This window comes from Bufo gargarizans, chromosome 3 (genome assembly GCF_014858855.1).
Source record: "Bufo gargarizans isolate SCDJY-AF-19 chromosome 3, ASM1485885v1, whole genome shotgun sequence".
In the NCBI taxonomy this organism is placed as follows: domain Eukaryota; kingdom Metazoa; phylum Chordata; class Amphibia; order Anura; family Bufonidae; genus Bufo; species Bufo gargarizans.
Window position 1 is genome coordinate 10,517,203 of NC_058082.1, and position 14,659 is coordinate 10,531,861.

The 14,659-nt window shown below is 43.9% G+C and overlaps 1 protein-coding gene across 1 annotated transcript; it reads right to left on the reverse strand.

Moving 5' to 3' along the window:
- Positions 1-12,618: 12,618 nt before the first annotated feature.
- KCNE3 (potassium voltage-gated channel subfamily E regulatory subunit 3) lies at positions 12,619-12,918 on the reverse strand. Its single transcript, XM_044284284.1, has one exon. It carries the CDS (start codon positions 12,916-12,918, stop codon positions 12,619-12,621), a length of 300 nt encoding a protein of 99 aa, XP_044140219.1.
- Between the last annotated feature and the right edge of the window lie 1,741 nt (positions 12,919-14,659).

Here is a 14,659-nt window from a genome sequence, read left to right on the forward strand (position 1 = left end):
CCAGATAACGCCATACAGTGCCTAGATAGTGCCATACAGTGCCCAGATAATGCCATACAGTGCCTAGAAAGTGCCCAGATAGTCATACAGTGCCCAGATAGTTTCATACAATGCCCAGATAACGCCATACAGTGCCCAGAGAGTGCCATACAGTGCCCATATAGTGCCATACAGTGCTCAGATAGTGTCATACAGTGCCCAGATAATGCCATACAATGCCTAGATAGTCATACAGTGCCCAGATAATGCCATACAGTGCCCAGATAACGCCATACAGTGCCTAGATAGTGCCATACAGTGCCCAGATAATGCCATACAGTGCCTAGAAAGTGTCATAAAGTGCCCAGATAGTCATACAGTGCCCAGATAATGCCATACAGTGCCCAGATAGTTTCATACAGTGCCCAGATAACGCCATACAGTGCCTAGATAGTGCCATACAGTGCCCAGAGAGTGCCATACAGTGCCCATATAGTGCCATACAGTGCTCAGATAGTGTCATACAGTGCCCAGATAATGCCATACAGTGCTCAGATAATGCCATACAGTGCCTAGATAGTGCCATACAGTGCCCAGATAATACCATACAGTGCCTAGATAGTGCCATACAGTTCCCATATAGTCATACAGTGCCCATATAGTGCCATACAGTGCCCAGATAACGCCATACAGTGCCCAGATAATGCCATACAGTGCCCAGATAACGCCATACAGTGCCTAGATAGTGCCATACAGTGCCCAGAGAGTGCCATAGAGTGCCAAGATAGTGCCATACAGTGCCCAGATAGTCATACAGTGCACAGAGAGTGCCAAGAAAGTGCCATACAGTGCCCAGATAACGCCATACAGTGCCTAGATAGTGCCATACAGTGCCCAGATAATGCCATACAGTGCCTAGAAAGTGTCATAAAGTGCCCAGATAGTCATACAGTGCCCAGATAATGCCATACAGTGCCCAGATAGTTTCATACAGTGCCCAGATAACGCCATACAGTGCCTAGATAGTGCCATACAGTGCCCAGAGAGTGCCATACAGTGCCCATATAGTGCCATACAGTGCTCAGATAGTGTCATACAGTGCCCAGATAATGCCATACAGTGCCCAGATAATGCCATACAGTGCCTAGATAGTGCCATACAGTGCCCAGATAATGCCATGCAGTGCCCAGATAATGGCATACAGTGCCCAGATAATGCCATGCAGTGCCTAGATAGTGCCATACAGTGCCCAGATAATGCCATGCAGTGCCCAGATAATGCCATGCAGTGCCTAGATAGTGCCATACAGTGCCCAGATAATGCCATACAGTGCTTAGATAATGCCATACAGTGCCTAGATAGTGCCATACAGTGCCCAGATAATGCCATACAGTGCCCAGATAATGCTATACAGTGCCTAGATAGTGCCATACAGTGCCCAGATAATGCTATACAGTGCCCAGATAATGCCATACAGTGCCTAGATAGTGCCATACAGTGCCCAGATAATGCCATGCAGTGCCTAGATAATGCCATACAGTGCCCAGATAATGCCATACAGTGCCCAGATAATGCCATGCAGTGCCTAGATAGTGCCATACAGTGCCCAGATAATGCCATGCAGTGCCCAGATAATGGCATACAGTGCCTAGATAATGCTATACAGTGCCCAGATAGTCATACAGTGCCCAGATAATGCCATGCAGTGCCCAGATAATGGCATACAGTGCTTAGATAGTGCCATACAGTGCCCAGATAATGCCATACGGTGCCCAGATAATGTTATGTAAGTGCAACTGAGCCACAAATATTGTCAAAATGTCAGGATTGGGGGGTTATAAGATTGACAAATACTTCAGCCAGGGGACGAGGAGGATCGGGAGGCCCCCCCCCCCCCCCCCACACTGTGGTTGGTACACTCCATCAGTCTGTGTACTCAGGTGGATCCCTTTGTGTTTGTAATAACACGTTGGCATCTACAGCAGGAAGGTTCTTATACTGAGCAAATATTTCCTGTAACCACAATTACGTTGAAAGCCCACACCCCGGACCAGGAGCCCTCCAGCATTCCTGCAAGGGTGACATCTGTTCCTAGGAAAGCTGGATGACGACACTGAGGCCTCCGCTCACAGGCAGCTCCCACAAGGGCTGTGACCCAGCTCTTCTAGAGTCCTGCTGCTCCGCCCTGGTTTTTACGCTGTAGTGGAGAACATTCGCTGTTCTGGGCTGAAGAAAAGCTGGGTGATGCCTTCTGTCAGACTGCTGGAGAGGGGACTGAGAGCGGCCAACACACTGCCCATAATGCAAAGCACCAGGGGAAGGTCTGTGACCACCAAGCAGGGAATCCAGGGAGATTTTAGCTTTACAGCCTCCAGAATTAAGAGTACAGCTCTGGAGTATAATACCAGATATAACTCAGGATCAGTACAGGATAAGTGATGTATGTACACAGTGACTGCACCAGCAGAATAGTGAGTGCAGCTCTGGAGTATAATACAGGATGTAACTCAGGATCAGTACAGGATAAGTAATGTAATGTGTGTACACAGTGACTCCACCAGCAGAATAGTGAGTGCAGCTCTGGAGTATAATACAGGATGTAACTCAGGGTCAGTACAGGATAAGTAATGTAATGTGTGTACACAGTGACTACACCAGCAGAATAGTGAGTGCAGCTCTGGAGTATAATACAGGATGTAACTCAGGGTCAGTACAGGATAAGTAATGTAATGTGTGTACATAGTGACTGCACCAGCAGAATAGTGAGTGCAGCTCTGGAGTATAATACAGGATGTAACTCAGGATCAGTACAGGATAAGTAATGTATGTACACAGTGACTGCACCAGCAGAATAGTGAGTGCAGCTCTGGAGTATAATACAGGATGTAACTCAGGATCAGTACATGATAAGTAATGTAATGTATGTACACAGTGACTCCACCAGCAGAATATTGAGTGCAGCTCTGGAGTATAATACAGGATGTAACTCAGGATCAGTACAGGATAAGTAATGTAATGTATGTACACAGTGACTGCACCAGCAGAATAGTGAGTGCAGCTCTGGAGTATAATACAGGATGTAAGTTAGGATCAGTACAGGATAAGTAATGTAATGTATGTGCACAGTGACTGCACCAGCAGAATAGTGAGTGCAGCTTGAGTATAATACAGGATGTAACTCAGGATCAGTACAGGATAAGTAATGTATGTACACAGTGACTGCACCAGCAGAATAGTGAGTGCAGCTCTGGGGTATAATACAGGATGCAACTCAGGATCAGTACAGGATAAGTAATGTAATGTATGTACACAGTGACTGCACCAGCAGAATAGTGAGTGCAGCTCTGGAGTATAATACAGGATGCAACTCAGGATCAGTACAGGATAAGTAATGTAATGTATGTACACAGTGACTGCACCAGCAGAATAGTGAGTGCAGCTCTGGAGTATAATACAGGATGTAACTCAGGATCAGTACAGGATAAGTAATGTATGTACACAGTGACTGCACCAGCAGAATAGTGAGTGCAGCTCTGGAGTATAATACAGGATGTAACTCAGGATCAGTACAGGATAAGTAATGTATGTACACAGTGACTGCACCAGCAGAATAGTGAGTGCAGCTCTGGAGTATAATACAGGATGTAACTCAGGATCAGTACAGGATAAGTAATGTATGTACACAGTGACTCCACCAGCAGAACAGTGAGTGCAGCTCTGGAGTATAATACAGGATGTAACTTAGGATCAGTACAGGATAAGTAATGTATGTACACAGTGACTGCACCAGCAGAATAGTGAGTGCAGCTCTGGAGTATAACACAGGATGTAACTCAGGATCAGTACAGGATTAGTAATGTATGTACACAGTGACTGCACCAGCAGAATAGTGAGTGCAGCTCTGGAGTATAATACAGGATGTAACTCAGGATCAGTACAGGATAAGTAATGTATGTACACAGTGACTGCACCAGCAGAATAGTGAGTGCAGCTCTGGAGTATAATACAGGATGTAACTCAGGATCAGTACAGGATAAGTAATGTAATGTATGTACACAGAGACTGCACCAGCAGAATAGTGAGTGCAGCTCTGGAGTATAATACAGGATGTAACTCCGGATCAGTACAGGATAAGTAACTGCTCTAGTAACTGCACCAGCAGAATAGTGAGTGCAGCTCTGGGGTGTAATACAGGATGTAACTGTCACGACCATGTTCATGGTCGTGACTCCTGTACCGCATGCTGTTGCCTGCGGTCTGGTTTTGTTGTTCAATTACAGGTGAGGGCCGCTTGTATGTTGCCTCACTTGTGGTTGCTGCTGGCAACATGTTCTTATGAAGTATGTGGCAGTATAGCAGCCTGAGCTGTTGCTAGGCTACTTGCTGCTATGTGCATGCGGTTGCACCTGGCAACCTCTCTTTATAGGTGTGCCTTTTATCCGTTTGGTGTGCACGGGGTGTTATATGTGTGTGTGCACTGTGTTGTTCCGTCACTTGCGGTTGTCTGTGGCAACGTGTTCTTTGTGTACATGTGGTGGAGGTGTCTCGGCCTTCTGGTAACAGCTGCTGTGTGATAGGTGTTTGTTCTCTTCCCCTTTATGTGGTTGTTTTCTCATGCCTGGTGTAGGAAGGGTTAAATCCCTTCTGTGTGTGTGAACACTGGGTGTGTGTGTGTGTGTGTGGCCACATAGCCTCTGCTGAGAGCAGTAGTCAGAGGGGTACTTCAGCCATGGTCTGCTGGAGTCGTCCTCCTACTTTATACCATCTGCCAATGAGGGCCACCCTTGTGGTCATAGATGTTTATATGTTCAGTTGATGATGTATTCCTTTTGTTATTTAATGCAGCTATGGATCTGGGTTCCTGTGTGTGTGTGTGTGTGTATGTGTCCATTTAAGTATGGTGTGGACATCAGCGTGTCAGCACAGGGATCCAGTCAGCAAGGCTGTGGCAGGTAGGTGGAACTAGTGCAGTTCACCTGCCATATCCATAGGTCTGTTTTTGTACCCCTTCTCCGTGCCTAGGAGGAACAGGTTGTCTTACCCTGCTCCTTTGTTCCAGGGCAATCCTGAGGGCTAGCAGGGAATATTAGGTTCCGGTGTTTGAGCCCTCCCCCCATCAGGGTTGGCTCATATGGTTAGGAGTCAGGGTCAGGTTAGGCATGCGTTAGGAGGTGACCTGCTCCCTAATTCTGTCGTCCTGGCCGAGCAGCGACCAACATCATCTGGCATCGCACGGCTGAGGGTTTTCCCGATCCTCAGCTGTGACAACAGGGAGCAGTACAGGATAAGTAATGTAATGTATGTACACAGGGACTGCACCAGCAGAATAGTGAGTGCAGCTCTGGAGTATAATACAGGATGTGACTCAGGATCAGTACAGGATAAGTAATGTATGTACACAGTGACTCTACCAGCAGAATAATGAGTGCAGCTCTGGAGTATAATACAGGATGTAACTCAGGATCAGTACAGGATAAGTAATGTATGTACACAGTGACTCTACCAGCAGAATAATGAGTGCAGCTCTGGAGTATAATACAGGATGTAACTCAGGATCAGTACAGGATAAGTAATGTATGTACACAGTGACTGCACCAGCAGAATAGTGAGTGCAGCTCTGGGGTATAATACAGGATGTAACTCAGGATCAGTACAGGATAAGTAATGTATGTACACAGTGACTCCACCAGCAGAATAGTGAGTGCAGCTCTGGAGTATAATGCAGGATGTAACTCAGGATCAGTACAGGATAAGTAATGTATGTACACAGTGACTGCAGCAGCAGAATAGTGAGTGCAGCTCTGGAGTATAATACAGGATGTAACTCAGGATCAGTACAGGATAAGTAATGTACAGTCGTGGCCAAAAGTTTTGAGAATTATATAAATATTGGAAATTGGAAAAGTTGCTGCTTAAGTTTTTATAATACAATTTGCATAGACTCCAGAATGTTATGAAGAGCGATCAGATGAATTGCATAGTCCTTCTTTGCCATGAAAATTAACTTAATCCCCCAAAAACCTTTCCACTGCATTTCATTGCTGTCATTAAAGGACCTGCTGAGATCATTTCAGTAATCGTCTTGTTAACTCAGGTGAGAATGTTGACGAGCACAAGGCTGGAGATCATTATGTCAGGCTGATTGGGTTAAAATGGCAGACTTGACCTGTGAAAAGGAGGGTGATGCTTGAAATCATTGTTCTTCCATTGTTAACCATGGTGACCTGCAAAGAAACGCGTGCAGCCATCATTGCGTTGCATAAAAATGGCTTCACAGGCAAGGATATTGTGGCTACTAAGATTGCACCTCAATCAACAATTTATAGGATCATCAAGAACTTCAAGGAAAGAGGTTCAATTCTTGTTAAGAAGGCATCAGGGCGTCCAAGAAAGTCCAGCAAGCGCCAGGATCGTCTCCTAAAGAGGATTCAGCTGCGGGATCGGAGTGCCACCAGGGCAGAGCTTGCTCAGGAATGGCAGCAGGCAGGTGTGAGCGCATCTGCACGCACAGTGAGGCGAAGACTTTTGGAAGATGGCCTGATGTCAAGAAGGGCAGCAAAGAAGCCACTTCTCTTCAATAAAAACATCAGGGACAGATTGATCTTCTGCTGAAAATACGGTGAATGGACGGCTGAGGACTGGGGCAAAGTCATATTCTCCGATGAAGCCTCTTTCCGATTGTTTGGGGCATCAGGAAAAAGGCTTGTCCGGAGAAGAAAAGGTGAGCGCTACCATCAGTCCTGTGTCATGCCATCAGTAAAGCATCCTGAGACCATTCATGTGTGGGGTTGCTTCTCATCCAAGGGAGTGGACTCACTCACAATTTTGCCCAAAAACACAGCCATGAATAAAGAATGGCACCAAAACACCCTCCAACAGCATCTTCTTCCAACAATACAACAACAGTTTGGTGAAGAACAATGCATTTTCCAGCACGATGGAGCACCGTGCCATAAGGCAAAAGTGATAACTAAGTGGCTCGGGGACCAAAACGTTGACATTTTGGGTCCATGGCCTGGAAACTCCCCAGATCTTAATCCCATTGAGAACTTGTGGTCAATCCTCAAGAGGCGGGTGGACAAACAAAAACCCACTAATTCTGACAAACTCCAAGAAGTGATTATGAAAGAATGGGTTGCTATCAGTCAGGAATTGGCCCAGAAGTGGATTGAGAGCATGCCCAGTCGGATTGCAGAGGTCCTGAAAAAGAAGGGCCAACACTGCAAATACTGACTCTTTGCATAAATGTCATGTAATTGTCGAAACGTATGAAGTGCGTGTAATTATATTTCACTACATCACAGAAACAACTGAAACAAAGATCTAAAAGCAGTTTAGCAGCAAACTTTGTGAAAACTAATATTTGTGTCATTCTCAAAACTTTTGGCCACGACTGTATGTACACAGTGACTCCACCAGCAGAATAGTGAGTGCAGCTCTGGAGTATAATACAGGATGTAACTCAGGATCAGTACAGGATAAGTAATGTATGTACACAGTGACTGCACCAGCAGAATGGTGAGTGCAGCTCTGGAGTATAATACAGGATGTAACTCAGGATCAGTACAGGATAAGTAATGTATGCACACAGTGACTGCACCAGCAGAATAGTGAGTGCAGCTCTGGAGTATAATACAGGATGTGACTCAGGATCAGTACAGGATAAGTAATGTATGTACACAGTGACTGCAGCTCTGGAGTATAATGCAGGATGTGACTCAGAATATGTCATGTTTTTCTGACTGTACAGTCATGTAATGTAGAAATTACCTTCGGCCTCTCTGCATTATGGGAGATCCGCTGTTATAGACGTGTCTGACACGCTGTTTGTAATCTGTCAGAATAGACATTTCTATTGTACTTTCCTTGATCCGGAGCAGAGATGAATGTTGATGTTTCTTAGTATACAGCACATGCTCCACCAGCCCTCTCCTGTCCCAGTGACTATGCACCAGGACCTCGTTAACCCTCGTTGTGCCATTTTAACCCCGGCACTTCTCTCCATGAGCCCATTATCTCCTCAGGCTGCGGTTCTTGTACCTCGCCTCACCTCGCGGAGACGTAACTTGGCACAAGTCCGGGCTCACATAACATCTCATCTCTCAATACAGAGAAAACTCTCACCCGAGCTATTTATGGGCAAATTGCCTCCTGTGGTCTATAAACAGCAGAGCGGTCCGCGGCCGCCTGTTTACTTCACCCCGGCTTCCCTGGGCTTCCAGTAAAGGGACTTCTAAAGATCAGCAAACGATATGAAGGAACGTGACAGAAGAAATCATCACCGCAGAGATGATGAGATGGGGTCACGCACCCCAATAATAGACTCAAGGTCCCTTGGAAGTATGAGAATCAGCCTTGGAAAATCTGTGCAGGTGTTTTCTGTTCCTGGGAAAGCTGGGTGATGACAACCAATATGGCCGCCACTGCAGCTCACATAGGGGCTATCTGTGTCAACCAGCTGTCCAGAACTGTCCACATGCCATTTTACGGTGTAAGGTAACTGGTAGCAGGGCCAGAAGACGGTCCAGACCGTTCCATTAAGAACCAGTACCTGCTTCAATGCAGGGGCAGACTAGACCCTACAGGGTGACTTCCAGGTGGGCCAATGCCCTGGGGGCCATCTGAGTCCTCTTCACTGCCGCCAGCCATGGGAAATAATGATCTGATGGCTCCACTACTGACTCCTAAAGTCAACGGTATTGTCCTGAGGCAACTAGAGGAGGAGGACAGAACGTGGCAGGTGGCGCCACCACCGAGGGGCAGCTTCTGGGGAGGCATTTTGTGATGCACTGTGGTATTGGGCTCTGCTGGGGCAGTGTATTGTGCTGCACTGTGGTATTGCTGGCCCCGCCTACTTGTGATGGCTCCGCCTTCTGTCAATTTGGACCCAACTACAAAATGGGATCACTTTTAGTTTTTTTCCAGGATCACTTTAATGAGTAACTAAACTTTTATACTAACTTCTAATATGTTGCCCCTAACCCCCTAAAAATATTTTTCTAATATACTTTATTTATTAATTTTGTATGTTTACTGCACTTTTTAATCCATAAAGAGCATCATTCACGGGTGAGCTAAAACTCAGTTCTCCCTACACCGCTGGTGTATGGAGTATGGATACCCATTTTATGAATGGGACCGTAGCGCAGGGAGTATGGTCAGGAGCGCATATTGCTGTTCCTGCCCGTGCTCCCTGGACTATTACTAACTGCTGGCATAGCACATGGGTACCAGATTAGCTGAGCGGAGCGGGCTCCTGCTTCTGCCTGCTCCGCTAAGATAAGAGAACTGCATGACAGCTGCTAGCTTAGCACAGCGCCCGCCCCTTTAACAGTAACCGCAACAGCGGACGCCCCTTTATTAGTGAACTCCAGAGTACCCCCTCCACAGCGGCCCGCCCTTTATTTGTGACCTTTACAGTACCCCGTCTCGTTAACAGTGATTTCCATAATAACCTACCCCCTTAACAGTGACCTCCACGGAGCTCCAGTCCCTTAACAGTGACTTCTACAGCACCCCGCCCCTTAACACTGACCGCCACAGTAGACCGTAGCCTTAACTGTGACCTCCACCGTCCCCTGCTCCTTTAACAGAGACCTCCACAGCACCCGACCCTTTAACAGTGACCTCCACAGCACCCGCCCCTTTAACAGTGACCTCCACAGTACCCCATTTCCTTAACAGGTATTTCCACAATAACCTGCCACTTAACTGGGACCTCCTCAGCAGCCTGCCCCCTTAACTGTGACCTCCACAGCACTCTACTCCCTTAACAGTGTCATCCACAGTGCCCTCCCCCTCTAAAGGTGACCTACAGCAGTGTAGAAAAATAGCTGGGTTGTTATGGAAACCTGGTGTAAAACTGTGTGTATGTCGAAACTAAGGACCTGCGAGCCTCTATTGGCTAATAAGGGTCATGTGACCGTGTGTATGGCAGTTGGGATATGAAGAGAAAGACCTGCAGGCTTCTATTGGCTATTGCAGGTCATGTGATGTGCCATATTTGCATTTTTTGGGACCCGGTCTAAAACCTTCCCGGACACCTGATGTACCTGTGTGCCAAATTTGGTGAAGATCGGTCCAGTCGTTTGGCCGCGCATAAAGAACAGACAGACAGAAACTCTTTTATATATATCTAAATATAAAGCGCCCAACCAGAGAGATTTACTTTAAGATTAAAGGCTATGTACATCTTCAGGGGCAAATGTTTATATGAGTGCATTTTACTCATTTTGGGCTAAAAATATTCAGACGTTAGGATTAACTGTTTGTCTAGCTGTGTGACTGCTGGTACCATAACTTTCAGTTTGCGCCAGTCATCTACTAACCCTTATCTCTAAATTACTAAGAGGTCATATAAACACCTAAGCTACATCAGTAAGATAAGGATGGAGCTATAATGAGTGTTTAGGAGGTCAGAGATCAGAGATAAGGAGCCCTCAGCTGAGCAGCCTGACGGAGCAGAGAGAAACTAGACAGCAGGCTACTAGAGCAACTCAAGGCTGTGCAGAGAAAAGGGCTCCAAATTGTTAATAAAGACCAACTGAAAAAAAATTTTTACTCAAAATGAGTACAATGCAATAATAAAAAAAAACTGCCCCCAAAGGTGTAAAAAGCGTTTAAGAATAGATGATATTTAGAGCGCTCCTTTGGTGGGATTTACTTACAGTGACTTGTGGTGATTATTTCTTACACAGGTTCCAGGTCTGGTCCTAGTTCATAGCATTACTCTGCTCAGCAGCTCCAGAAATGTTCCCATCCTGATACAACCTGGACAGTGCTTGAGTCTGGAGAGGTGAGTAACCCACTGGACATCAGGTATGCAACATTACCCCTTCTATGGCCCTAGATCACCAGAAATCATGACTTTAACCCTCTTTCAGGCTTAGCCAACTATGGATACTGAAGCTAACCACTTGACTAACCGGGACAACCAGCAATCCTGAAATTAACTCCATCATTGGCTCAGATGACCAAGAATCCTTGTAATAACCTATTTACTGCCCTAAACATCCAGGGATCCTGCCATTAACCCGTTCACTTTCTTAGACCACCAAAAATCCAGAAATTTACCCCTTCACTGCCCTAAACCACCATCGATCCTGCCATTGACTCCTTCACTGTGCTGGACCACCAGGGATCTGGAAATGAATGCCTTCACTACCCTAGACTACTAGGAAACATGAAATTAACCCCTTTACTGGCCTAAACTGCCTGGGCTCCTAAAATGAATCCCCTAACTACCTTAGACTGAAATGAACCCCTTCACTACCCTAGACCACAAGGGATGAAGACACCAATCTTCCCTGCCTTTGACATGTATGTTGTTTAAGACTCTGTTCACATATTGTATGAATTGTATGCATTGTGACCATCCCGCTGTGTCTTGTGTATCATACAATGGATCCTATTGTAAATCTTATTTAACTCTGTCAGGCCGAGGGAACAGACGCCAGGTAGGTGCATAGACACTTAAGAAAAAAACTGGCTAAACCCCCAATTTTATGCATATGTTTGGTGGTGCCCCAACCTTTGAGGGGAGTCAGGAAGAATACAGTAGTTGTCAGCTATCTAAGGGGGGATTCAAAATGAGGTCCTCTCCTGGTGCCTTCACTCAATGCTGGGTCAAGGGGTTGTCCAGCTCCTATCCCAGGACACTTTGGAGATGTTGGGATGTATGAAATTTCTGATGGTATACCCCCTTCCCCAATCTACATGTTCATGGTAACCTCTGTAGTTATCTTTCTGCATATCCTCAAAGTGATCTAATAGGTTAGTTGTGAATCGTCCCATAGGAAATAGACCCTAGTGGTAAGTGACTGCTCCAAAGTCACCTCCAAATAGGCTTGTGTTCTGCTTGACCTATACTGCATCAGATCCTGGGCCCCTGAAGTCTGACCCTAAGTATCTACAAATAATAGAAAACAATGGACAGAACTCAGCCACTTCAATTATACAAATAAAACTCCACTTTTAATTCTTTTGTAAGCAAAGAGGTGAGATCTCGCCTTCCAGTACATTATAATTTATGCAATATTATTCAAGTTAGAACTTGTCCCCATATAATAGGCTATTTACTCATGGGCAGCAATGTCACGCTGGGTAAACATAGATCTGTCTTCATGTTGGTCCCTCAAGTTTTGAAAAAGTCACGGAGGAATGTTCTCCAGACATAGACGTCTTTGAGGTATGTCATCTCTGGCTCCGTTGTGCGTCCTGAGGTTTTGTAATGTCATAGCAATGGTTGCATTTAATAAACCAGCGTCTCTGCAAGTATGAGGAAGATTATGGCGATTCTCCAGTTTTAGGTCTAGTCCTCTCAAAGTGTTTACAACGAGAGGAAGTGCAGAACATATAAGGTGCAATTGGTGCCAACGAGTCATAGGATCTTGATTAAAGTACCAAAAAGTGTCATCTCGGTAGACATATAAAGGGCACAAAGTTCTACTCCTGTGCCCACTAACCCTTGTGTGTTCTAAACATTGGTGGCCCAAACAACATGGCTTCCAACCGATCAGAACCTCTTCGTCATGTCACCATAACCCTTCTACCATATAGTCATTACTTCGGACACATTTATGGTAGAACCATCAAAGACCAAACTCGTGACCTTCATGAAGCACCAGCCTCAACTCACCATCATATTACTGAAACAGGGCTGTTTTTAATGTACACGTGGTAGGGGTCAGAGCGTTTGTCCACGTTTTTAGATCTCGTATACCCAAGAATTAAACTCCCCACGGTCACAGCAAAGAGGAACATGACAAAGATGATGAAGATGTAAGCCTTGTCGTCCCGGTTGTGTTTCTCCAGTTTTAGAGTGGTCTCGTTTAACTTCAGATCAGGTTGGCAAGGGGGACTGTTCAATGTCTTGTTTATGGCTTGTAGAACAGTGTGAAGGTTTTCCAGGAGTTTTTCCATCGGTCTTTCAGTCTCCATGGTTTTGAGGTCTATACTGATGGTTGGGGATCACTTACCACATGTTAAACACAAAGAAACCTAAAACGGAAAAAAGAAAATGATTGAGAACTCACATGGAATTTATCTGATAACTATAGAGATGGGATGATGCGGCTCGAATGCGGAACCAAACAACGTTCATGTGTATAAGCCCTAATACTGCCTCCTATGTACAAGAATATACGGTAACTACTATAATACTGCCTCCTATGTACAAGAATATAACTACTATAATACTGCTCCTATGTACAAGAATATAACTACTATAATACTGCTCCTATGTACAAGAATATAACTACTATAATACTGCTCCTATGTACAAGAATATAACTACTATAATACTGTCTCCTATGTACAAGAATATAACTACTATAATACTGCTCCTATGTGCAAGAATATAACTACTATAATACTGCCTCCTATGTACGAGAATATAACTACTATAATACTGCTCCTATGTACAAGAATATAACTACTATAATACTGCTCCTATGTACAAGAATATAACTACTATAATACTGCTCCTATGCACAAGAATATAACTACTATAATACTGCCTCCTATGTACAAGAATATAACTACTATAATACTGCCTCCTATGTACAAGAATATAACTACTATAATACTGCTCCTATGTACAAGACTATAACTACTATAATACTACTCCTATGTACAAGAATATAACTACTATAATACTGCTCCTATGTACAAGAATATAACTACTATAATACTGCCTTCTATGTACAAGAATATAACTACTATAATACTGCTCCTATGTACAAGAATATAACTACTATAATACTGCTCCTGTGTACAAGAATATAACTACTATAATACTGCCTCCTATGTACAAGAATATAACTACTATAATACTGCTCCTATGTACAGGAATATAACTACTATAATACTGCTCCTATGTACAAGAATATAACTACTATACTACTGCTCCTGTGTACAGTAATATAACTACTATAATACTGCTCCTATGTACAAGAATATAACTACTATAATACTGCTCCTATGTACAAGAATATAACTACTATAATACTGCTCCTATGTACAAGAATATAACTACTATAATACTGCTCCTATATACAAGAATATAACTACTATAATACTGCCTCCTATGTACAAGAATATAACTACTATAATACTGCTCCTATGTACAAGAATATAACTACTATAATACTGCTCCTATGTACAAGAATATAACTACTATAATACTGCTCCTATGTACAAGAATATAACTGCTATAATACTGCTCCTATGTACAAGAATATAACTACTATAATACTGCTCCTATGTACAAGAATATAACTACTATAATACTGCTCCTATGTACAAGAATATAACTACTATAATACTGCCCCCTATGTACAAGAATATAACTACTATAATACTGCTCCTATGTACAAGAATATAACTACTATAATACTGCTCCTATGTACAAGAATATAACTACTATAATACTGCATCCTATGTACAAGAATATAACTACTATAATACTGCCTCCTATGTACAGGAATATAACTACTATAATACTGCTCCTATGTACAAGAATATAACTACTATAATACTGCTCCTATGTACAAGAATATAACTACTATAATACTGCTCCTATGTACAAGAATATAACTACTATAATACTACTCCTATGTACAAGAATATAACTACTATAATACTGCTCCTATGTACATGAATATAACTACTATAATACTGC